The 26297-nt window shown below is 45.7% G+C and overlaps 1 protein-coding gene across 6 annotated transcripts in view; it reads right to left on the reverse strand.

Annotated features, from left to right (window-relative positions):
- Positions 1–473: 473 nt before the first annotated feature.
- The window catches only part of MICAL-like (protein), an 80950-nt gene continuing 55126 nt past the window's right edge, over positions 474–26297 (reverse strand). For all 6 annotated transcript variants that reach the window (XM_065452652.2, XM_065452655.2, XM_065452658.2 and 3 more), the window contains exons 4-11: positions 21712–21897; positions 17755–19161; positions 13589–13751; positions 9298–9400; positions 6906–6979; positions 3807–3921; positions 2844–2893; positions 474–905 (exon numbers count right to left, since the gene is read on the reverse strand). In XM_065452652.2, the coding sequence (XP_065308724.1) occupies positions 733–905; positions 2844–2893; positions 3807–3921; positions 6906–6979; positions 9298–9400; positions 13589–13751; positions 17755–19161; positions 21712–21897 (2271 nt within the window). In that variant the 3' untranslated portion in view covers positions 474–732. The remainder of the gene's footprint in view (positions 906–2843; positions 2894–3806; positions 3922–6905; positions 6980–9297; positions 9401–13588; positions 13752–17754; positions 19162–21711; positions 21898–26297) is intronic.

Raw genomic sequence — 26297 nt, forward strand, 5'->3', positions numbered from 1 at the left:
CTTGCTTAGATCACAGTCATCAATAAAGTTTAAATTTAATAAAACTGTTGTTTTTTTTAACCTCATTAAATCAGTAGTTTTATTGGCTGTACTCCATAGTTATCACAATATCCCTCACTGCTGTCATGATCACTGGCTGAATCTGGCAAATACATTAAAATGAAATGAAACCACACAGAGAACTGTTCACTCCACACCAACATCAAGCATTATCAAAAGTGCAGTATAATCACAGACTGCAGGAGTTGTTTAGAAAGTCGAGTAAGGATGGTTTTCAATCGTGGCCTTTGTATAGCTACTAAAAGGGTTGCAACGCTGACCAAGGATTTTATGTAAATCTCTCACAAGTTGCCTCGAGGAACATATGTGGGCCAGTCTCTAACGATGACATTTACACAGGCAACAATCTACCAAAAGATATCGGCAAACTTGCATGCTGTGCCTACCTTATTTAGTAAAGAAGAAGAGAGAGAGAGAATTCACATTTTTACTCTGTGAGCTGCATGGGAGACATTCTTTCCAAGGCCACCATATGCACCTGCAACAAACACTTGCTCAATGCAAAAACAAAGATAAATCACGCCTTACAGCTGCCAACAATTCACGACTGTTATGACGATATGTACAACTTACTGAGAACAACACATCCCAGCAAACATGCACTGTCCTTGCCACAAGTTCCAAGCTTGCTGTTGACACATGCTCAGCCAGCACCACAGGTGGAGTGCCGTGTCACTTGGACAGCACAAGCTTCTCCTTGAAGATCTTTTTCAGTGACTTGCGCTTCTCCTCGTCCCCCACCTCATCGCGCTTCTTGTCCGACTTGGACTTCTTGTGCTTTTCCTTTTTCTTGTGCTTCTTTTCAGGTGTGGGCTCGGGTGTGACCATCTTTTCTTTGATCTCACCTGAGAAAAATAAAGAGTACAATGTGGTTGCTTACAATTCAGGCATGACTGTCACTAGGATTTTGCATTTCCTGACCCCTCATTATGGACAATCTTACAAGGTATGTCACATATTACTTTTTCCTGGTCAGTACATTAAAGAAGCTGCTTTTACTGCATCACAGTCACCAGAGTGAGATAATAAATAATCAAAGTTAACAATAATTGAAAACAACATGGTCAAGAATATGCATTGCCTCTAAAAGTATAAAAACTAAACAACCCTTCCCCTACCGGGAAATAGGAAGCAAGTGAAGCATGTCCTGCATGCACCTGAGCTTCGTCACAGTTAAGTAACCCACAGGTAATGGTGCAGGATTGCTTTGGCCTCCTGCTGCCTCAGCTCAGGATCTTCTCGTTGCTGTCGGATTGCCTGGGCTAGGGCGGCTCTAAAGGCGCGTTTATAGTCCGACGTTATCGCCACGCAGTCGAGTGTTGCTCGATGCCAGGCGCATCGGAGCGCATTGGCAGCGTCCGGTTACGTTGGCTGTGCCACTGCGTCAAACCATCAGTCGAACTGTTATTCTTGGCAACATGACAGACTGTGTGCGCACGCTCACGCTACGTCGGACTATATTTAGCCCTTGATGGCTGGATAAAGGGCTAGATCAAGATCGTGCGGCTGTGCCGTTAACAGCAGCCACTGGAGTAGAACCCCCCTACGCCTTTCCTCATGTGCGAAAGACGGTGCATTACTGCCCTGCCTTACTTCCTTGCACGTGCGATATTGAGCCGCGATCGTCTCGGCCGACCCTCGCAAGTCAGTTGTCAGCCTGTGTCGACATGGCAAAAGTATGTTTTATACGCCCGATTAAAAAAAAAATGCCGCTAATTTGTCCGCTGTAGCCAAAAGTCCGTTGTAGCACGGTCCGTTAAAAGTGAACTTTGTTGCATTAATAAAGCAGGTAGAACAAACTAAGGCTGAAATATGGCCAGTTATATCCAAAAGTATTTTGTAACCGGGTCCGTTGTAACGAGAGTACACTGTATTCTCATATCTGGCATGCTTGATTAGAGTTCTTGCATTCTTGCATAGAGTCCAGATTCTGTAAACACACCAAACTTACTGAAAAACTGAAAATTTTTAATCCGTTCAGCAGCCGTATGCTTCTCATGATTCTGAAGATTTGAGAAATGCAATGAAACTAAATTGTCAAGAAACATAATTATTCAGCGCTTAAAGGAAATACAGAGCTCCAGAACTGCCAACAGCAACACTGGACAAAAGCAGTGCCTCAAAATTACAAAACCTGTAACGATCTTAAAATGGAAATAAGAAAGAATAAACTAAATGGAAGTTGGGTCTTCTGACAACTGCCTAATGCTCCCTTGCAGTTACTTATGGTGCAGCATACCATGACATCTGAATGTGTTGCAGGCTGTGTGACAAGGGTGTTATGTATATAAAGCTGCTGACTTCTCTTGGTAAGGATTTTATTCTCAACAGGAACTCCACTTTCATGCAAAATGTTGTAGAGAGCTGGAATGAGTCTTGGCACTCGCTTGAGTTCATCTGGTCGGTCATCTACTATGCTGCTACGTTGTGCCATGCAACAAGCAGCAGTAAGCAGACAACCAAGCAAACCAAAGCGAGTGCCGAGATGTCACAGCTTTCTGCTACCAGGTGATCGCCTTCTGTGTCATGGTTTCGTGACGATCTACACCTCCTGGAAAACTAAACCAACACTTATTCATAGGAAAGCTATTACAGTAAGCTATTTAGAGTGTTCTGAGGCCGCTTAGAAATGGAGGACCATCATTTAAAGCAATAAATGAAATCGAAAATGTCATATCAGTACCCCTTTAAAGAGAGGCTACACTAGCCAACTGATACTTCAATGTGGAAGTTGTGTTCCGTATGACACGGGTGGAAATGCTGTTTGGCAGCACCACACTCACTCTGCTTCTGTGCCATCTGCTCCTGTATGCTCCAGTCCTCCTGCATCACTCTGCAACAAGGAGGTGCATTTGCTTATGTGTCTCTGCACTGATTAATTCTTCAAACGAGCAGCACAACAAACACTCTAAAAACAAACAATTAAGAGCAAACTCCCTTAAGGTTAGCTACAGTCAGCTACATTTTTCAACTGGGTGAATAGCTCAGGAGCCTTCATTTACTTTTCTTAAAACTCTGTGCAGTTCTGTTTAGTTGAACTGCTAAAACGGTCAACAATTTTCGGTCTACACAATCAGCAGTGAACCAGCTACAGTTGCGAGATGGAAATGCTCTTGCCAACAGGAAAAACACATATATGAATGCAACTGAATGGAACCAACAGACAATAAAGTCAAGGAAAAGGAAATTGTGTTCTTTAATTGAAATGTAGAAATAACAATGAAGACAAGAAATGAAAGTAGAATAAAAGACAACTTGGCCAAAAGATAACTTAATACTAGAGGGCAAGTTGTTTGTTCCACTTCCATTTCCTGCCCACTCTGGCAGACCACCGTTTGCTGTTGCCAGACACCAATTGATAGAATGCCGCATTGCACATAGAAGTTAATTAAGTTTAACCAATCTCATTTTTTGTTAGTTACGACTATATGGAGAAAACAGACAATGTAGTCAGGAAAAGCACAGAATAAATTGTTATGTGTAACTGACATGTAGAGGAGGGGCACATTTTGCATGGGAAAATCTAAGCAAGCTGTTATAGAAGTTTCTGGAGATTGAACTCGGCAACTGCCAGCCAATACGTGCGAGTTGGACATGAAATGCAAAAATGCAGTCAACCTCCACAGAAACTGGGCACAGCCTCACACAGGCACTCTACTGGTACAACTGAGATATGAAAATTGGGGCTACACCATTATGCCGTGACAGGCAGGCAAGAAGTAAATAAAAGAAAATGAAATGCCCACCTCCGCCGATCCAGTTCCTGGCTGTCGACTATCTCATTGCGTGCCTCGACAACCTCAAGCAGCCGTTGGAGCAGTTCCTCCTCCCGTTTGGCATCATCTTCACATTTTTGATTCACTGTAAGGAAAAGGCACGAAGAATAAAATGACCACAATCCTCCTGCTGGATTTCTAGCATGAAATTTATTCCAAATATTGCACCAAGCATGACTAGCGCCTCTGACTATAATCATCACTCTCATGCCACCAATTAGCACCTGCATTCATGAGAGGCAACCAGCTGAGTGCATTCACTAGGGAGCAGCTCAACCAAAGTAGTGCACTGTGTGTAGTGTTAAAGAGGCCTTCAAGGCAGGTCACCTTAAAGGGCCCCTCACCAGGCCACACAGCAAATTTTGGTTATACACTGAAAGTTGTTACATGTCCTCTAGGGAGTGTTCTGCTGCAAAAATGTTTCAAACTGGCTCATTAATAGCCGAGATTGAAATATTTAAGTGCCGCGAACCCACGATTTCAGCAGGGGAGCTCCACTGCAAAGCGACACACTCTCTCCACTCACCCCGTCTAGCCTTCACAAGTGAAATTTTTTCCCTCCGTTCTCCTATACCAAACCTCGAGGATTGCGTGGTGCATACATTACGGGCCTCGCTTCAAATGTTTTTTTCTCTTGCCTTTTTTTTTTTTTCCCCCAGCACTAGGCACTTCTGCTGACGGTGTTGCGCGCAGGCTGTCGAGATTGTCTCGTTTCGCGCAGCGCACAATTTCGCGTGCTATGCACAACGACACATGACTAGCAGTATAATTAAGAGCTACACGAATACTGAGGCAGAACAAGTGGATTGCAGAGCATGATCACACGCTGGAACACGGTAGAATATGGCACAGTTTCCGTACCTGCGCACATGACTGCAGACCGTGGGAACAAGCAGACAAAGCGGAAGTACAACTCTCTTGCTTCGGTGCGAAGTAAAACAAAATACATGCAGACATTCCGTTTGTGTGTTTTATTATTTATCTAAACTACAACTCATCCATTCAAGCAATAGATCACACAAATAACAGATGTTGCCTTGAATAATTCTCGAAGTCGCGTGTCACCACGAGCAACGTTGTCACACTGCGGGCATGACTACATAGGTGCAGGGACACGACTACGTCACCGTCCAGCTTGGAGCACGGTCGCCATGAGGGAAAAGGAAAACTGTGTTCGCATTGAAATTTCAGACCTTTCTGTGGCGCGTAGCGATGTAGTTCTTTGCAAACACGATCATTAGCATGCGTTGTATACTCTGCGCTTATGGCCAGATCTGGTGAGGGGTCCTTTAAAGGCGCCCTGAACCACTTTTTACAGAAATGCATTTGAAGTTAAATTAGACTATTTCAGCAATACTTTGCTGCAAGAAGTTCTTCAATGCATTCAGCAGAAGCAGAGTTATTGGCAATCGAACAAATTGTTTGTTGTGTTTTCGCTCCTTCTTCAATGATTTGCACAGCGAAGGCTATGGCAAAGCGGCTTGGACCCACAACGCTCCGCCTGGTGTACATCAACGTGGCGCACAGTTCAAGTTTGATTTTGGACGTTCACATGGATGCACTATTTTCGATTTTGGCACCTATGGAGTGCCAAACAGGGCTTTCGTCAGACACGGTTATTGTCAGCGAGCTGCAGTGCAGTCGTCGCAGGATCCTGCAGCAGCTGCAGTATCTGCACTATGTATTAAAATTATGGGGTTTTACGTGCCAAAACCACTTTCCGATTATGAGGCACACCAAAATGGAGGACTCCAGAAATTTTGACCACCTGGGGTTCTTTAACGTGCACCTAAATCTAAGTACACAGGTGTTTTCGCATTTTGCCCCCATCGAAATGCAGACGCCGTGGCCGGGATTCGATCCCACGACCTCGTGCTCAGCAGCCTAACACCATAGCCACTGAGCAACTGCGCAACGTATCAGACTGCAGCTACATGCAACTGCAGTGTTTGCTTTGTGCATAACAGGGCTAGAGTGCACGCTCGCGCTCATATGCTCCTGTCTGGCTCTAGCTACGCTGCATGGCGCGGACCGGCTTTGTCCTACACCAGCTTGACCGATGGATAGTAGCCACATCCAACTTTCGAATTTTGAAGCGCTCTCATTACGAAGCGAAGTTTGCCAACCCATCTAACCAGGAGTAGTCAGGAGTGAGCATACGCTGGCAAGCGTGCATGTGGACTGATCTTAAGTTCCAAGTGGATCAAGGCTAGTTGAGTGTTTAAAACTAGCCAAAATTAGCGAGACCCAATGGCTACGACACCAATAAGCAATGTGGCCAAAGTTTAATTCCTACATGGATGGCTGTGGCCGAGCATGAGCTGACAAAAGTCCACTTGCTCCTGAAATACGTAATTATTATCGAAATTGGAAAGCAGGTTTTCGCTTACTTCAACCCGTTTATTAAACTACATGAATAAATATACACAGTAACAATAAGACAAAGCACACTGATCCAAACATCCTGCTTGATTGATGTCCGCTATTGGCCAATAGCATCCACCTATGGGAATCTGTTTTATTATGAAATAAAATGTCCAGGAAAGAGTGAGAAGCAGGCTTCTGTTGAAAAGAGAGCGTTTGAGAGAAACGTGACTTCACCCTTTAGTTGCGACATCCACATGCCACACACGACTGCAAGATTTGCCTCAGATCTGCACTGCCGCATATTCTATCTGCAGACTGTGCTTTTTCACCAAGCCTTAGCAGTGGTTCAGGGCCCCATTAAGCATGCACAACCGCAGCAGCAGATTTTCACTTTTACAATGAAAAAATCAACACCTGTGGCAGATCACACGTTTTCTGATACAGTCAGCTTTTACTTTCGCAAAACAGGAAATTGGGCGAGTTGATATAGGCTGAGCATATTTAACTGTAGTGCAAAAAAGACAGAGCAAGACTCCTTCTTACTTATGCTCAGTCTTTTTGCACAGCTGTTCAACATGGACAGTTCAACATGGTCGGTGACACTAAGTAAACATAAGGAATGATACTACACGGTGCTAAATTACAGTGCCATTAACTTTGTCGGGCCATCAGTGCGACAAAGAAAACCAGTGCAACACTTACAGGGCTTAGTCATTATGCAGCGTATCTGGTACTCAAGCTCAACTTGTTCTTCTTCAAGTCTCTGGGAACGTTTTCTGCAAAAGTATAGAACATGAATCAAGAAAGCAAAAAATTTTATAGTCAAGGGCAACACTAGCCACCCAAATCTGTGTCATCAATCCTGAAATGTCCGGATGTGACCATGATTGAAACAGCATCCATTTCTTAAATGTTAAAACACTGCAGCTGCTGGCAGCTGCTCACAAAACATAAAGCTTCTAGAAAACCTCTTGAAGTTACTGTAAAGGTGCACAGACATCTTGGTATGTTATTGAACACTCAATAAACGATTGTGGCAAGGGATCTTTTAAAACCTTGAAACATCCATGTTGAGAGCATATTTACATATTAGTATTCTTGGCTGAATTATCCGTGTTTGCCTACAATCCGGATTCTAGTTAAAAGGGCCCTGAACCACTTTTTATCGAAGTGGAGAAAGGCATCTGAAGTGAAAATAAGCTATTTCAGAACTAATTTGCCGCGAGAATTACTTCAGTGCGTTTAGCTGAAGCAGAGTTATTGGCAATCAAGCACTGCCTCCATGGTACTTCCACTCCTTCTTCAATGCCTTGCACTGTGAAGGCTACGGCGGTGTGGGACGTGCTCTGCCTTCTAAATGTCACCATGGTGCGAAGTTGAAATTTCATTTTGAATGTTAACGTAGACCCCACGACTTCCGCTTCTGGTGCCTATGATGCACTAAACGTAAGCCAAACGCCGTGGTCCTCAGCGAGCTGCAGTGTGCTTAGCCAGTGGACTCATGGCGGCAACCCGTGGCGGCCACAGTATCTGCATTACATAGCACACCGCAGCTACCAATAGCAACTGCACATAGGAATCCACTTTATAACGAAATAAAGCGCCCAGAAGAGAATGAGGAGCAGGCTTCTGTTAAAAAGAGAGCCTCATGCACCGTGTGCGACAGCAAAACTTGGCTGAGATGTTCATTGCAGTGTATGCTACCCGTGGATTATGTTATTTCACCAAGCCTGAGGGGTGGCTCAGGGCCCGTTTAAGGTTTTATGGTTTACTGCTGCTGTCTACCTGTAGTTTTGGTCACCATACATCAATATGCCTGGTTTTCTTCCATTAACATCACACTGTGACACTGTTTTGCCACCTTCACGCCAGCTAAACGAGCTTCACATCGCTCAGATGTACCTGCACTCAAACGACATCTTGCAGCCCGCATACCAGCCAGTAGGCCAAACATGCTCCAGGGTTATATCAGTCCAGTGTTACAGCTTAGACTTCTGTGATGCACTTCTCTATGTAACACCACTTTGCAATTCTCTTTCCCTACTCAGTACCCCTTACCCATCTCACCTCATCAGCAACTCCACCAAGGCCATACCTCCAAACGTTGCCAAAGGCCAGGTTTTAATCTGTACAATGCTATCAGATTTATCATTTTTGAGTGGGAACAATGGGTACTGGCAATAGCTGAGGGGGACCCAGGTATCTTCTGGTAAATACATTCATACAAGAACTTAAAAATGTGTTCATCTTGTTTACAATCTGCCAACACTACTATAATGTGTAGAGATTGCTCATACATTGACATTTCCTCAGACAAGTGCTCTATGTTTATTATTCATCAAGCAAAAAAATCTTGCTGTACATGCAAAGAAATCAGCATTTTCCCCTGTCATGCACAACATTCTAAAGCTTGCAACACCGTGTTTTAGTCCTCTGCAAAGCAAGCACAATGTGGTGCGTCTCAATGCTCTCTGAAAGTATGTCAAACTGCATAAACACTCCTCGTGTTCCGTTACTTCAATGAAACTGCCGCTCAAAGCACACCTCACTGCACTACCAATTACTGCTGTCCTGCAAACATTCAGGTGATGAGAACACAGACACAGAATCAACGTGGGCTCATGGCAAAGGCAATCTCACAGTTAATAACAAACTATCACAGAACATTCTAGCTGATGCAGGACATTGTGCAGAGCATTTTCCATGGCATTTGTGTCACACCATAGAGTTTTCTACAAAAATTACAAGAGGGAACACTGGCGCTAGAGTCTATGAAAGCTCCAACTATGGTGGTTCAACTGGCAGAGGAATGGTAAGTAGTAGTATGTGGATCTGCCAGTACTTCATCTTTCTGGCTTCAAATGGCCTTGGGACTTTGCAAATTGATCATATTCAACTAAATATTATGTTATAATTTAAACAATTCACAATGATTACACATGTGTGCAGGAATTTTTTGCCTTCATGCATTTCAAAAAATATTTCTAAGAAAATTAAAAGGATGCACTGTAATAAGTAATGCCACAAGCACAAGCATTTGTTTGGTAATGTACTGCAAGAAAAAAAAAACAGTAATCAAAACTTCAGAACTTACATGTACATGAGTTCTGCCTGCCGCCTGAACAGGTTGTTCTTTTCATTGACAAGCTCAAAAAGATGCATAATCATCTCCTCCTCTTCAACTGTTGGCTCAGCATCTGCATTAGGCAGAAAACAGAAGGATTTTCCTTATGCTGTTGCCCCAAAATAGATCATGGAGCAGCGCAAACAATATAGAATGAGTGAAAACATGTGTGAGCTCTTACACATCACTGTCACTACCCTTCGCACTAAAATGGTGAGTACAAGACTCCAGCGAGCAGCCATCCTAACCTCTTGCTACCTCCGCTCACAGGGTTCCAGTGTCCCCACTGTTTACATATTTGCCCACAAACACATGACACTGTAACCTGTCAACATCAATGAATGAATTGCAATGATTTCAGGTATGATCATTTACAGGAACCTTTTCGGGAGCCTCCATTCGTTTTACTTCAACAAGAGGCTAGCTTCCATAGCTGACACCGAGATGGCTTAGGAGTAAGGATCGACGACGAATGCCTCGGCAACCGACGTGTTTGCCGATGACATTGTTCTATTCAGCAACACTGCAGATGAGTTACAACAAACAATTGAGGACCCTAACAGAGAGAGTGTAAGAGTGGGGTTGAAGATTAATATGCAGAAGACAAAGATAATGATGAATAACTGGGCAAAGAAACAAGAGTTCAGGATAGCCAGTCAGCCTCTAGAGTCTGTGAAGGAGTATGTTTACCTAGGTCAATTAGCCACAGGGAACCCTGATCATGAGAAGGAAATTCATAAAAAAATAAAAATGAGTTGGATCCCTTATGGCAGACATTGTCAGTTCCTGAACGGAAGCTTACCATTATCATTGAAAAGGAAGGTGTATAATCAGTGCACTTTACCGGTGCTGACATATGGGGCAGAGACTTGGAGACTTGCAAAAGAAGCTTGAGAACAAGTTAAGGACTGCACAAAGAGCGATGGAACGAAGAATGCTAGGCATAACCTTGAAAGACAGAAAGAGAGCAGTTTGGATCAGAGAGCAAACGGGTGTAGCTGATATTATAATTGATATTAGGAAAAAAAATGGTGCTGGGCAGGTCTTGTAATGCGCAGATTAGGTAACCGTTGGACCATCAGGGCTACAGAATGGGCACCAAGAGAAGGGAAGTGCAGTAGAGGAAGGCAGAAGACTAGGTGGTGCGATGAAATTAGGAAATTCGCAGGTGCCAATTGGAATCGATTGGCGCAGGACAGGGGTCGAGATCGCCTTCGTCCTGCAGTGGACATAATATAGGTTGATGATGATGATTATTATTATTATTCTTGTGTGAAAAAATCGTAGGGCACATCTGTATCATCCTCAAGTGTTGTAGGTTTATAAATCAATGCAGGCATTTCTGCAATTTTTGTAATCGATTGGCCTCAGTGACAGATTGTAGGCGTGATGGACCGCCCCAAGTGCATCCTGTTAAATACCAGTTAGTGTCTTCTTCGCTCTTTCCCTCTCCCTTCCTTTTCCTTCCTCCTGTGCAGCGTAGCAATTCAACCGCGCACCCATCTGGTTAACCTCCCTACCTCTCCTTTCTCTTTTCTCTTCAAGCATGGTTTGATATGCTCAGATACGTTCCCCCTGTACAGGGCTGCTGATGACAACTTTCTAGCTATACCCTGGCCATAACTTGCAACAATATAGTTTGAAGGGTTTTCTAGAAAAGATGCTGCATTAGAAGGTTGCAGGGCATTTTTGGTTTACTCTAACCCATTTTATCTCAAAGTTTTTATCAGTACTAAAGTCAAAAACTCCCACAAGGCCATCTTAAGTAGAAAGAGCACTGGGAGGAAATTTCTCTTTGCAGAAGGAAGGTCTGCAAATCTTTCTTTCTTCTGCAAGAGGAAAAAGTGGCGGTTCACTTGTCAGCCCCAAGTGTGCTCAACGGCTTGTGTGTCAAGATGAACCAGTGTGAAGACAAACGGACCACCTGCAAAAAACAAGCATGCCACGTAGTACACTGCATGCAAAGAGGTGTTGCATTGGGTATTTCACTTTTGTGTGGTCGTAGTTGCATGGGGTGTTTAGGCAAGTCTTTCATTTCATGATTATGGAAGCACACCTACACAACAAAGTCACGTAGCCAACCACAGCTACACGTGTGGTGGTACACCACACTTCTAACAGAGCTGTATTGTGCACCATTTTACAAGTGGCAGAAAACTTGTAAATTTTGCGAGAGTTTCCCTATCATTGAAACAGCGGACAACTGTGTGAGCACACATCATTATTAGACCAAAAGAAGTGTCTATCGCATGGTGAGCAATCATCTTCTTTGTCAGCTGACAGCAAATAAATATCCTGCATAAACAGCAAAACCTTGAATAACTTTTGCTAGGCTAGTTAGCAATTAATCTTTATTAAAGCTAGGAGCTCAAAAAACACACACACACAAACAGTCAAGAAAGGCCCCTCCATGCACAAGCGCTCTGTACACTTGTGTGTGGGGGGGCCTTTCTAGGGTGCTTGTGTGCGAGAGTGTGTGTTCATGTGAGTGCTTCTTTAGTAAAGACAGAACTATGGTTGTTAGTAAATGATGCTGAACCCTGTAGGTTGCCCGGAAACATTTACTATTTATTCTTCGAGTGTATACAAATGAGGGCGAAATAATGTGCACTTTATGATATCATACCTGCAAATAACCATGTTCCCAATTCTGCCAGCACCAAAAGCCAGTAAATGCTAGAAATGCATTTTTTTAGTGAATGCAGAGGAAGAGCCTCAGAGAAAATGGAGGGCAGTGCAGTTACTGCCCTGCAGTTTAGGTCTGCAGCAGTGTTATTGAGCAGAGCAAGGCAAGGACTGGCAACTGCTGGTTCCAACACCAATGTGCTGAGAGACCTTAGTGGCACTGATCTCTGCAGGCAGCAAAACAGCTCCAACCTTTACTGACACCTTTGCAATTCTCGTTCAACTGCCCATTCAAGAGATCAGCAATGCAGGTTTCAACAACACAGCTCGCCTTTGTTTTTTCTTCTTAAGCCAAGAAGCCAGCACTGTTGCACTGTGCTGCTACGGGCCAGCTAGTGATTCCATAAACACAGACTGACTATTTACAGAAGTACTTACTTCCAACTAATGTTTTATTTCATGCGCATGAAATAGACACACATCTGTAACAGCACTGACACATCACAGACATACAAGCAGTGAAAAAACTAGAAAGCAGAAACTAAATTTTGCATAAAAATGCGTTCTTTCTTCCTTGAAGACAAAAGATGATATAAAGCACAAACTTTTTAGTCTATGTTGCAACATTAGATTTCCAATTGTTTTTTTTTGTAATTTACTCTTTGTTCTTTCCATTCCCACTAGTCAAACCAGGATATAAAGATCATGAATATAATGAATTATTGGATACAACGAAGTAAACCTGAAATGTTTCTTGCTGATATCAGCAAGTAACAAATATATGCTTATAATGAATATCGGACATAGTGAAGGTATTTTTATATTGGCTGCAACTTCATTATAACTAGTTTCAACTTTACTCTTACACCTATCATATTGTAACCAAAGGCAGCACCTTTCACCGTTTTTCCACTTGGACTGTCCTATGGTCTCGCCTCTACTGCAAGGACTGTCGTGTAAATATCCCTGTGGTTTTGCATCTCCGGCAAGCCACCTGGCTGACACTGTGCAGCCGAAGCCATGCCGACCAAGCGCCGGGTGCCCCTTCACTTGGACACATGTAAACACACCCATGGTCTGGCATCTCCAGCAAGCCGCCTGGCCGACGCTACCTGTCAGGCACTCTCCTATTACTCAGAAAGTAAAGTATTTTTTGCCAAGAGCAGTAATGCGTTTTTTCTTGCTCTCCAAAGTATGCGAGGTGCCCTCGCGCAGGCACCGCTGGCATTGAGCAAGTGTGCGTATATTCTTCCTACATGTACCGTGTGCCTGGTCAATTGTGGCATATTCGCAGCCACTGCCACCAAGTCCGCATTAATGGCCGTTCTGGTCGAACTATTATAGTTACTATTTCTTTTACAATATAGTTTCAGTACTGTGATATATATATTATTATTTGGTTTGAAAACATATATACACTTGTGAGAATGCTAGATAGATGTGTGTATGCTTCACACATGAAATAAACATCAGATGGGAAGTCAGCTATTCTGTGAATTGTTCTGTGACTTTCATTTTTTAACGTCTGAAGACTCAGTCAGCATTTTATTAACACTCACCAGTTGCCAAGAACAGCTTGTTATCACCAGCACCAGTGACAGAAAGAAAGAGCATGGAGAAGGTGGAGCCCGCAAACCTGAAGCAGCAGCAGCGGTGGCAACATGTCCATCTCTCAGGTACTTGCCGTTGCGGTCTCGAATTTGCATCTCAATCTCACGACCTTGCCTCTCCAGTTCCTCCTGCTTTACTGCAATCTCCTCCATTTCTGCTTGAATCTCCTTCAGTGGGATCCTCTTGATCTGTGACCAAACATGCCCGAGATGGGGAGGAGATTTTAATGAAGAGAAAGAAGGAGAGGTCAGGCCTGGAGAGCATGCCTCTAACCTGCTACTGCTCACAAGGGTAAGGGTATATACAGGGAAAGAGAAAGGTATAGACGGCAGGTAACTATGCAATAGTAGAATGAGTGCCTATGCACACATTGTCAAATAGGCAGCATTCTGGTATACAGAAATTTTTTTGGGGGAAGGGGGCAATGCATTCCTGGTGTACAACCCCCCTTGACTACTTCTGCGTTCCACATCAAATGTTCTGGTGCATACATATTTTGCACAGTCTTCACACCACACATGTTCTAAATATGGGCATCTGAGCCCATCCCACATAGAAAGCTAAGTTTGAATTTTATGGTGGGTTGCGTATAGTCAGCCAGCCTCCATGCACCCAAAATCTCCAACAGCAAAATGCAACTAAGGCATGGTAGTTGTTCCAATACAATAACACATCAAGCAGGGCCATTCCACATCAACGGAAATGGTGTGCTCGGCCATGTTAACTTTTTTTTTTAGCCCTGTAATGCCCACACACAGTTTTTGGACAAAAGAAATTTGGAAAAAACTGTTAACGATTTTTGGCATGGAGAGTGCATTTGTACACAAAGAAAAAAACACTTAAGAGCTATTCGAGATACAACTTTATTATTATAGCAATTATTTAATAAGTAATTCATTTGTTGAACTACACATGGCTGGAACTTCATTAGAGCATATCAAAATTGCAGCTATGTGCTTCACATTCAGTTCCCATGCGTAAATCAGAATTTTAAGGCATTAAACACAGTGTTACTGTGTAGCATATGATACATTGGGCATTACAGGGTTAAATACAAAATAATTGGTATGACAGAAAAATATTTTCCCAAAGATATTTCAAGCAAGGAAAAATATTTTTTGCACATTCTAGGGCCATTAGAATTTTCGCAAACAGTGCCAAACAAGGAGGGAAAATAAATTTGTCAAAAATTCTGCATTTTCTTTGTTGTCATACGATGTGCATCAAAATACTTGGTAGCCATTGTTATTTTATTAGAAAACAGTTGAGGCACTATATTATTGTCTTGCGACCTGTCATTTGCTCTTAATAATGACAAAAAAAATGTAGCGTTTTCTGGAAGTCAGTTATAAAAAATGATCAGGTATGAAAGCCCAAAAATACTTCCAAACAAATGTCCGCAAAATATATTATCTGCTGAAATTTTATTTGTGTGCCTCAGTGTTACACAACACTCCCTAAAAGCTATGCTGAAATTTAAAAAAAAAATAGCATTAAGGCTATATGGTTGCTCATTAACAGAACACTGAAACAGCCTTTGTGAAAACTCGGAGGACATCAGCGAGAAGGACATCAAGTATTTGTAAAGAAAGTTTAGGGCGGGCATTTTTTTGTTCTGAAGAAGAAAAAAAGTCGCAGTTGTACCCGAGGGGCGTAGAGTGGCATTGATAGCAAAGCAAAGCAAAAGACAACTACACACGAAGTAAGGTCTTACAGTTCGTATAGATTGCAATAAGCATTCGCATAATAATTCAGTAAGAAGCATGGTGTTTCGGCAACGCAGGCGAACGTGAGCAGATCCTACCCGATGAACGCGCGAACACTCGCTGTCACAACGTTGCTGCGATGAAAAGAGCAAACGGTGGAGAGCGAACGCTTCTGCTTCATTTCACTTCAACGCGTCTCCGAAACCCGACCCCCAGTACTAGGCGCGTGGGAAGCCAGCGCACATGCAGCCATCTCGGCTTGATGAATATTCGCCCCCGCCGGAGATTACTTCCAACGCAGGGCGCGGGCGGTGTACGCGCTCAGCCGTGCGGAAAGCCATGCGCAGCCACGGCCGGGCTAGAGGAGGAGAGGCACGCTCACCTGCTCCCCCTAGAGCGCCCCCCCCAAACACCCCGGCTCGGCCTTGCGCGCGCTTTATCACGTGACATCGAACTTCGGGAGCGCACCAAACCACCATCCTCCTAGGATGACCCCCGCGTGCTTTCCCTCGCACCCAAAGCATAGGGCACGCGGGGCGCGATACGATCTTATCGCACTTTGTATACAGAACCTCACGGTGGTGCCGACGGCGAAAATTCACCTGGATTGTCCACATAATTGCTATTGCTATCACAAAATTTGAAGCCGATACCAAACACCGCAAAATTTGTTTGTATGCCGGGCTTCGCCGCACGGCTTAATGGCGAGAAATGCCAACTGGACTGACGCACACGGTACTGAAATTCTGGCGCTGGGTTCAGTGCGACCGAAACAAAGACAATAGATGCGGCTGAGCAGTACATTATGCGGTTAGGCTTAGAATTCCCGTTTCCAGTAATATTTTTCACATACAAAGTGTTTCAGAAAATGCGTGCAAAATTTTTTTTTAATTCCTGAAAATAGGTAATATGTGATAAGGCAGCTAATTCCGACTTGAAAAGCCACAAATATCGCACTCTAAAAGCAGTTTACGCCCTTTAGGCCGTATCTTATCGCATAACGATTAATCGTCATCAACCTGGATTGCGTTTCCTTTATCGAAAACTCCTGAGCTCGCTACTTCCCTGTCAATAATGCCATGTCACGCTGATGACGCGCGTGCCGTTCGTGACCTGGCAGTACCGGGCGCGCAAGATAGATGACGATTAGCATAAACATTGCATATGACTTCGAGCCATCCCTTAATAAAGACATTTTTATCGTCATCATTGCTGCAGGACGAAGATATTTTAAATTGCATGTCAATTGCTCCTTCAAGTGAGTACTGACATGTTATGCTGCGGCATCTAGCCGCGCAATAAGTAGCAGCATAAAAGACCACCGAGCGGGCCGAAGCGAGGGCCGACACACAACGATGTTCAGCTCTCACTGGACCACCTATCGCGTCGTGTTCGGGAAAGAAAGAAAGAAAGAAAGAAAGAAAGAAAGAAAGAAAGAAAGAAAGAAAGAAAGAAAGAAAGAAAGAAAGAAAGAAAGAAAGAAAGAAAACTTAGGCGTGCAGACACGACACAGGAAGAAGGTCTGTTTCCCTCTTCTTGTGTCCCTGTCTGCAAGCCTAACATTTTTATAACATCAATCCTTCCAAATGGCTAAACTTCCTGTCGTTTCAAGTTTCGCGTCGCGACACATGCACTTCCAGGAAAACGAAACTGGTTCATAGAAAAACTATTACAGTAAGTTATTCAGGGCACCCCGAGGTTTTCCAGTATTTTCTTTTTCTTGTGTTCAGAGCTCCAGGACCCATATTTAACGCAAAAAAGTAAAAAAGTCGAAAATTTTTTGTGAGTACTTCTTTAACAGATGCGCCATGAATTAGGCAAACGCTGCCCCTCTGCATGACGCCTAAGGTTGCGTCAGTGACGCATATGTTCATTTAGAACATGGCGATAACAGGTTGCGTACGAGCAGGAGTGTAGCCGAGGGGGGAGGCACACAAGACACCGTGCCCGAAATGTCTGTGTATACCAGGTTTACCTGGCATAAAACGACGTGCGACAACAACCACCTGTCCCACCTCCTCCCCCGATCAAGCGCGAGCCCCTCTCGAAAAAAAAAAATTCTTGGCTACCTCACTAAAAGGGTTTATATGAGAAAGTCATTAATTTAATAATCAACCGGGTCAATTTGTACGTTCTGCAAGCGCTGCTGGACCCCTGGTGACGTTTGTTTTCCGCGCGAGCGCAAGCCATGAATTGTTTTTACCTCTTTCTGGAATTTGCAGAAGCTGGTGCACATAATGGCCCCGGCCTCTTAATTGTTTGGTTCTCCGTGGATGCTGCTCAAGGGCATTATTAAACTCCGCCATTTTGTGAAATTCGCCATTTCACCCGTTCTGATTGCTCATAGGGCTGCACCGCGGACCTTCTATGCGGTTCAATAGGATTCAAGAAACAGAAGAAAATAAAAGAAGGGCGGAACCCGATAGTGTCCAGAGTAGCAGAACCCCCGGGACATCACTTCAACTCGAGAATGCACTTCACCAACCTCTCTGCGAACTGGAACAGGCACAGACGGCGCCGGCCGCTTCTTTCGCTTCCAGTACGCGAACGTGCTCTTGGAGGGCGCGTCCTGTATCGACTTGTTCACTTGGTCCTTTTCTTGCTTGTCCTTGGCGCTATCCTTGACACTGTCCTTCGCGCTGCCCGCGTCGCTCTTCTTGACTGGGGGAGGCGGGGCGGCCTGCTTCTTCCTCGCCCTGGGGGAAGGCCTCCGAGGCGATGCCGTGCTCGAGAGGGACGCGTCGTCCCCTTCGGAGAACGGGTTCAAGGAATCGTCATACAGGCTCAGGCTTGCGTTCCGCGTACTGTCGTCGTCTTCGTCCCCGAACGGGTTTAGGGACTCTGGGTACTCCTCCTCCACCTCCTCCTCGTCCTCGCCGAATGGGTTGAGGTCTGTGGGATACGCCGTGACCGGGAGCTCCACGGAAGGCAACTGCGGTGCTACTGGGCTTTCGTTTACCGCCGCGCCTAGTTTGCCGTCTCCGCTGGGGGTCTCTGCTTGCTCGGACACCTTGTTTTCCTCGGACTTTTGGTCGAGACTGTCTTCGCCGCTCGGAGCGAGATCTTCGTCGCAGGGCGTGAGCTTTATTTCTAAACTCGGAGCATCCTGAGCTAATTTTGATTCGTGCAACGTTTCTTCCGGGGACTCATCGTCGCAATTCAAAGAGGGCGGTGGTTCTGTTGGCAAAGGCGGTGGGGTTTCCGACAACGCGTCGGGCTGATCGTCTGATCCACAACTCGAACTCACAGAGGCTGACGGCAAGTTAACTACACCGTGCTCCAGTTTTAACGTTCTAGTTCGCGGTGCTGGTTTCGGAATCGCATCGACTCCCACGGGGACGTCGGACTTGATGACTGGCAAGTCCAATGTGGTAGTTTTGCGCGGCGAAGCGATCTGGCCTCGAGGTAGGCGCGCTAACAAACTGTCGGGCGGCGTGGAATCCGCGAGGCGCCTGTCCGGACTGGACCGCTCCTCGGCCTGAACGCTCCGAGGACCGCTCCGAGGACTAACCCAAGCGGCGGGTTTGTTCTCGTTGGCCTGCGAGAACCGCTTGATGTTCTCGCGTACCGTCGACGTTTTCGGTGGCTCGTCACGGCGCCTCAGAAACTCCGGCAGCTCCGGCTTCTGCATCGACTTCCACTTGGCCACGGGGCTCTCGGAGCCCTCGCCGTTTCTGTCCAACGAGTCGGCCGCCGTCGTCGAGTCCGTCGATGCGTCGGCGGCGACCATGGCGCTCTGGAAGAGCTTGCGAGCCACGCGGACACTCTCCGTGAGCTCGAGCTTCTTTTCCGGTATCTCCGGCTTGGTCGCCGCCGTCGCCGGCGACCCTTTCGAAGGGGACTTTGGTGGTGGCTCTTCGCTCTGCGCAAGCGTGAATTCGGGCCCTTCGTCCTGCAATGCGGAAAAGCGACGTTTAAAGTCATCGCACTGCGCTGTACGTTGCCAGCTGAGCCGCTGGTTGATTTCAGCTCAAAGTTCGCACACAAGCGTATTTTGCAGTGAGCTCGGTTTGGTACCACGTCTTCGGGCTTTACTTGCCAGTTCCTTCCACAATAAATGCAAAGTGGGTGTCGCCTGTGGCCGGCGCCATGCATACAAAACGCGTAGATTCCGCTGCAACGGAACGGTGACGCCATCTGTCACGGCTAAAGTGAACGTCGCGTTTTTGACATAGCAGTGACCGATGGCGCCGCCGTTTTGTTGCAGCGGAATAAAAAATAAAGAAAAAACCTGAGTGGCGGCGCCGCAGACGACCCTCACACCGGATACATTTTGAACTGGTAAGTAATGTTCAAAAAAAAGTAATAAACTAAACTCCCTGCTTAATAATACGCACCCATATGCGAAATTTGAGCACGAACGAGCCAGCGGCTTAGCGGGAAGTGTCGCGTATGCCTGCCGCTCCTGTTTACGCAACGAACGCTCGTATAGACCCTTATCGTGCTTATAAACAGAGTTCCCAGGAGACTTACGGTTAAGCCATCAGGAACAACACAAATTACAATAGTATATAAACTTACAGGATCCTCCAGCTGCAGGGTGTCTACCAAGTTGACATTTCCAAATTCCCTGAGTTTTCCAGGTTTTCCCTGAGCACCTTTGCGAAATTCCCTGAATGAGTCAGATCGTTGTTTTATGTCAAGACAGGCTGACACCACGTTGCCCGATGCTGTCACTCTCTAGTAAGCATGCTGAAACAAAAAAATGACTTAATCCAGTTTGAATAGTAAGGAGTAATATATATTTTATTTAAAAAGAAAACCGAAGGAAGGTGTTAGTAAAATGCACAGCGAAAGAAATGGTAAAGCCCATTCCAAATTGAGTCGAACATTTTCAAATACGAATGAAAAGGAGATGCATACATAAGTAAATATTTTTTTAATATCAGATATTTCTACCAACAGATAGCAAGCTCATCTGTATGAGGTCCTGAACTTTGTCACAACTAAGGTTCTCTCTCAGCAGCTGGGAAGTCAACCTCAACTGTCCTGACATACTCTCAGCCCGTACACAACATCTCAGTGTCGGGTTTCACTGCGTAAACAATTTATTTTGGTTTGGATGAGGGACACCTGTGTCTCAGCATCAGCCATCACTTAGTTTTTTTAGCTCAAGCTCCTTCAAAAAGGTGGCGGCACCCTTCCTTTCCCGTTAATTCCTCAGTGCGTCGGTCCTTTCTGTTCTCATCCTCCTTCTACCACGCTTTCACCACATGGATCATCTGAAGCATCCTCTTGGTCAGTTGTACAGTCAACATTTGATTTCTTGGACTTCCGAGGGGCCGCAAAAAAAAATTTAAAAAACGGGCAGTCTGAAAAAGTTAATGCATGTCTTTAACTGCCTTTAAGGGCTAAAATTACCACAGGCACGTCTCAAAAAGCTCTGAAGGACTGCCAGTACGCTTTTTAGGCATATCAGAGCTTGTACTGTGACAGAAGACGACGTGCGCGCATGTGTAATTAAGTAATGTATACTGTGTCCCGCGACAATTGCCCCCTTCCCACGCTTGTTTTGCTTCACCGCCTAACACTAATGTACCGAGGCGAAGCTAACTTTCGCAGACTGGCTTTACGCAACGCGCTGTGCTCTGCGAGCTTCAAAGCCAATCGCTAGGATTACAAAGGCGGAGTCGGTGCCATTGGTGATAGCGGCGAATTCTTTCAATGAAAAACACGGCACCGCACGACAAGAAGCTTAATAGCGAACATAGAAGCAGCTAGGCCTGACGTTGCCGCGGTGGTGGTTACGGATTTGCGGATTTGCCTGCGAGTGCCAGTTCGAGGCGGCGAGATAATCAAAATAGCGGCGGTGGCGGCTTTGATTAATGCCATTTCAGACCTGCAGTCGGGTCGAATTGACTATATGGAGTACGTGGTGGTGCCGCAAAACCGTGCAAATTATCGGGCATGTCCGAAAAATCGGGCGTCTAGAAAATCGGTCGTTAACTACTCTGGCAATACATCGTGCCGATGACACGGCGTCAATAATGATTCGTTGCGATTCCTCTGTTACTGGAGCCAGCATTAACACGACTTTCGTTCCCTTTCAATAAAGTTACAGCTAATTTTCCCTGATGGAAGCACAAATTCCCTGAGTTTTCCCTGAGTTTTTCCAGACTGTTCAAATTCCCTGAGAATTCCCGGTTTTCCCGGTTTTCCCGGTTGGTAGACACCCTGAGCTGGTACCAGTATTGTTCGGGAGTTGGAGTGTTTGACAATTGTATTGTAACGTGCTACAACAACAAAAAAAGCCCGTACATGAGTTCCACGCATGGTGCACGTTCTTTATATCTGCAAACATCAAGAATACGTGCCTACAGTATACTATGCGGCAAACTACTTCTTCTTTCTTGGCTGAATGGACTCTCGAAAATGGCTGACCGGAAGTTGTCTGGGGCCATGAACGCACTGCTGCCACATCGCGGACGAAAAAGGTCTATACCTTTGGGCAGACGGTGCACTCGTAGGTGCCGGGCGCGTTGTCGCACTCGTTGTAGGCGCCCGGGCTGAGCACCGCGTTGCAGCGACTGCAGCGGAAGCACGACCTGTGGTACAGCCGGCCGTCCACCATGAGTCGCTCCAGCAGGAACACCCGGTTGCGGCAGGTGTGGCACGAGTCGCCGGCGACCTGCGCGAAACGCACACTGCATTGGAATTCCCTCGTTCGGGGTTTCACGATCGGCAGCCATTCTTTTGTGTGTGTGTGTGTGTGTGTGTGTGTGTGCGCGTGCGCGTGCGTGCGTGCGTGTGTATGTGCGTGCGTGCTTGTGTGTGTGTGTGTGTGTGTGTGTGTGTGTGTGTGTGTGTGTGTGTGTGTGTGTGTGTGTGTGTGTGTGTGTGTGTGTGTGTGTGTGTGTGTGTGTGTGTGTGTGTGTGTGTGTGTGTGTGTGTGTGTGTGTGTGTGTGTGTGTGTGTGTGTGTGTGTGTGTGTGTGTGTGTGTGTGTGTGTGTGTGTGTGTGTGTGTGTGTGTGTGTGTGTGTGTGTGTGTGTGTGTGTGTGTGTGTGTGTGTGTGTGTGTGTGTGTGTGTGTGTGTGTGTGTGTGTGTGTGTGTGTGTGTGTGTGTGTGTGTGTGTGTGTGTGTGTGTGTGTGTGTGTGTGTGTGTGTGTGTGTGTGTGTGTGTGTGTGTGTGTGTGTGTGTGTGTGTGTGTGTGTGTGTGTGTGTGTGTGTGTGTGTGTGTGTGTGTGTGTGTGTGTGTGTGTGTGTGTGTGTGTGTGTGTGTGTGTGTGTGTGTGTGTGTGTGTGTGTGTGTGTGTGTGTGTGTGTGTGTGTGTGTGTGTGTGTGTGTGTGTGTGTGTGTGTGTGTGTGTGTGTGTGTGTGTGTGTGTGTGTGTGTGCGTGCGCGCGCGCGCGCAAAGGACCCACGATTTTACTTCGAGAGCCGCATGCATCACGATCGGCAGCTAATTACAAAGTGCAGACAGAGTCTGTCGACATGGTCGCCTAGAAATCTGCCCAAAAAATATGCGGCGAGTAGAAAACAGAGCAAGAGGTTAAATTTAAACAGCGTCAGGGAAACACATACGAAAGCGCGATAAAATGGCAGTCGAAAAGAGCGCATACGCCCGCAAAAGTTGGTGCGCGATTTACGTGCGGGAAAGTGCACCAGCGTCGACACTATATACTGGGGTCACAATTCCTTCACATTTTCGGCATGTGCCACGCATTTGTGCTTTCACACTTTTCACGTCGTGAAAGCATACATTTCACGCCGCTAAATATTTTAGCAGGAATCTAGCTTGAATTCCTATGGAAGACGTCCCTTACAATGTGCTGGAAAAAAACGCTACCGGCAATGCGGCCGAGAGATCAAAGCTCACACTGTTACACGTTTACGTGCTTCGCCCGCTTTCATCGCACAAGATTAAGTAAACTGGCCTACACAGGATCACACAATTTGGTGATGTGTCGTATGAATATATCCACACATCCACGCTCTGTGGCTTCGCCTGCCTCACGCCTTTATTTATTATTAATTCTTTTTTCGTGCCTGCTGTTCATTTGATAACTGTACCAGCAAGACGTTCAGTTGGCGCGTAACGCTTTGGGGGTTTTCTTCCTGCACGACTGTCTCGAACTGATAACAGCACTCCACGACAGTGAACAACAAAAACGGAAACGAAATCGTGACGAACAGTGCACGAGCTTCCCCGCAGAAGCCCCCGCGAACGTGACCGATGTAGGTCGCGACACGAGGAGAAGGAAACGCGATCTTCCAGCCGTGCCTCATCCGCTCATCACGCGCAGGCTTGTTTTACACACCGGCGAGCCGCCGTCGAGTGGACAATTTCAGGGGGGCAAAAAAAAAAAAAGAAAAGACGAAAAATTTCAACGGAACTGCACGCTATAAACCCAACTGATCCAGAATGCTTACCCTAGTGTTTATATAAAATGAAAATACAAGAGGAAAAAATCGAATTAAAGTCTGACGGAGGTGCACTGAACAGTGCTGATTGGGGCATGTTTTGAAGGCAATCGAACAGCGCATGCGTAATCGCTTAAGTGCTCAGTGGCCAGTCATTTGGCAGAAACATTGTAAAAAAAAAAAAAAATGTTGCGAGTCACATCTTGAACACTGCACTTTCTCAGGACGCTACAGGGATCAACGTGTCCGTGCGATCAGCGAAGCTTTTCACACATAGCAACGCGGTGATTTTTGTGCTATGGCGTACCATTCTGTATACCTACACTGCAGTGAAACACACTACTAATCTAATGCTGATACCCTACCAATAACAACAGTGGGGGACGAATTGGTGTACTTATCTCCACGAAGATTCTCTTTCCTGTCTATTGCAGTTGGTCACGCAATAAACGCCTGGTTCGTTGTTAGTCATGCGTCTGTCGTCTTCACGACGTCTCGTCTTTCGCGCTGTTCGAATCCCTTCAAAATTCTGTGTTTTTGAAGCGCCAGAACCACGATATGACCATGAGCCACGCCGTACCGGGGGACTCCGGTTTACCTTTGACCGCCTCGGGTTCTGTAACGCGCACCCAAATCTAAACAAACGAGCGCTTCTGCATTTCGCCCTCGTCGAGCACAAGCGCTGGCTGCCGACCGATGTAGTTTGTTGTGAACGGTACGAGTAAGATCAAACAAGGGTAAAAAAAAAGCAAGTATCATGATGGGTATCATTACACCCATTATCCCGCACGCATGCTCACGCTTTTCGAAAACATCAACTCTTTGTCGCAAAGAGCGACAATTGAAGGGTTCCTGACGCATGCGATATAATCCCCTCGTGCTATCCGTGTAACTTCATGCAACGCGTGTGCAGTCGTCAGCGTGCTTGCCCGTCCCAGACGAGTGCTCTAATTGAGAAAAGCTCCATGCAGTCACCAGTTGGCCCAATCCAAGCTTGCTAAGTTGCACGATCTCCAGATTAACCACGTGTGCGGGTGTACTACCGTAACACGCCTAAACGGGAAACTATACGCAATGAGCGGCTCCTGCAGGCACGGACTGCGTAACCCGGGCCAGCTCTGGGAAAGTTCCAGAAACTTGCATGCTTGTTTATCTTTTCTTTTTTTACTTTCAACGTATTTATTACTCCTCGCTGCCGTGAGACAGACGAGTACGTGTACTACAGAAACACCGTGAGAACAGTTTTCAAGTTGACCGATCACGGATATTTGGTGCGTGTCGGCGGGTACAGTGCGCGGTCGGTTAATTTGGCTCCTTGTCCGGGATTTCAGGTCGGTGCCCTTAGATCTGTCAAGTAATACATAAGAGCCCATTCTGCTGGTAGTCATTACCCTTTCCAGCGAGACTGACCATAAAAGCTCGATCACCGCCGTTATGATGTTTTGACCCCTTCGAGGATTCGCGGTTGGATTTTATTTATTTTTGCGTGGTGGTTAACTCTGCCTAGGGACATTCCGATCTTGGGACTGCTCTAGGCAAAATGAACCATGCGAAAATACAAAGTTCAACAGCGAATCGCCAAAGGGGCCGAATATCCTGAAGTGGCACATCTATCATCTAGGGCAATCGCAAAATTTGGATTGCCCTAGATGAGCGGGGCTTATATATATATATATATATATATATATATATATATATATATATATATATATATATATATATATATATATATATATATATATATATATATATATATATATATATATATATATATGGCAACAACTTTTCTCTCAGTTCTCTATAGGTAACGTTTGGTTCACGCTACTCAATGGGCTTTCTGCTGTCTATTCTGTTCGACGTGCCATGGTACTTGCACCTGAGCTCACGAGGAAGCGCAGCACCGAAATGCTCTCCCACGTGACTTGGAACACCCTGCCACACACGTCACCCGGCTTTGTCCGCTCCGACAGCGACGTTTGCGTGCACTGGGACTGCGCACTGTACAGCCCCAGTGCAACCCCGCTGCAGTCAGATCTTGGCCGAAAGTCGTTTGGCGAGAAATCATTTCGCGCAGCCGGTCGAACGCAAGAATCACCTCGGTGGAATGAGTGCTGGTCCAACAGGCGCTGGATCACGCACTCGGCGACCCCGCTGTCGCTTGCGAATCATTTGTCGAGGCGCGTTTGTATTTTGTACGTGCCCAATAATTGCTCCCTTCCGTATTGAGCAAGGAGGAGTTCGTACCATGTGAAACAAAAGAAAGCGACTGTGTTAGCCTTCATTCACTAATTGCGATGCTTTGTCCATGAATGTATGAGTCAGACAATTTTACTCCAAGGGTCTGCCGACTCTTCAAGAGAAGCAAAGATGGTAGGAAGATCCTCTCTGTATTTTTCTGGCTAGCGTACAGTCCGTGATGTCGCATTTTTTTTTTCTCATAAAAGTGTACTGGCTCACCGGCTCCAGTCTCACGTACAAGTTCATTACATTAGCTGCAGCCGTATACAGAGGAAGGAAAATATATTGCTTCACCATTGCTGACGAAAAGCGGCACGTCCACTATCCCGTCAAGCACGGTATAGTGACTTTAGCAAAGTGGCCATGCAGCATTACCCTGCAGCCTTAAGTGAACAGGACCAACACTATATGTAATCAAACGCTA

Source organism: Dermacentor albipictus, chromosome 8 (assembly GCF_038994185.2).
Source record: "Dermacentor albipictus isolate Rhodes 1998 colony chromosome 8, USDA_Dalb.pri_finalv2, whole genome shotgun sequence".
Lineage (NCBI taxonomy): Eukaryota > Metazoa > Arthropoda > Arachnida > Ixodida > Ixodidae > Dermacentor > Dermacentor albipictus.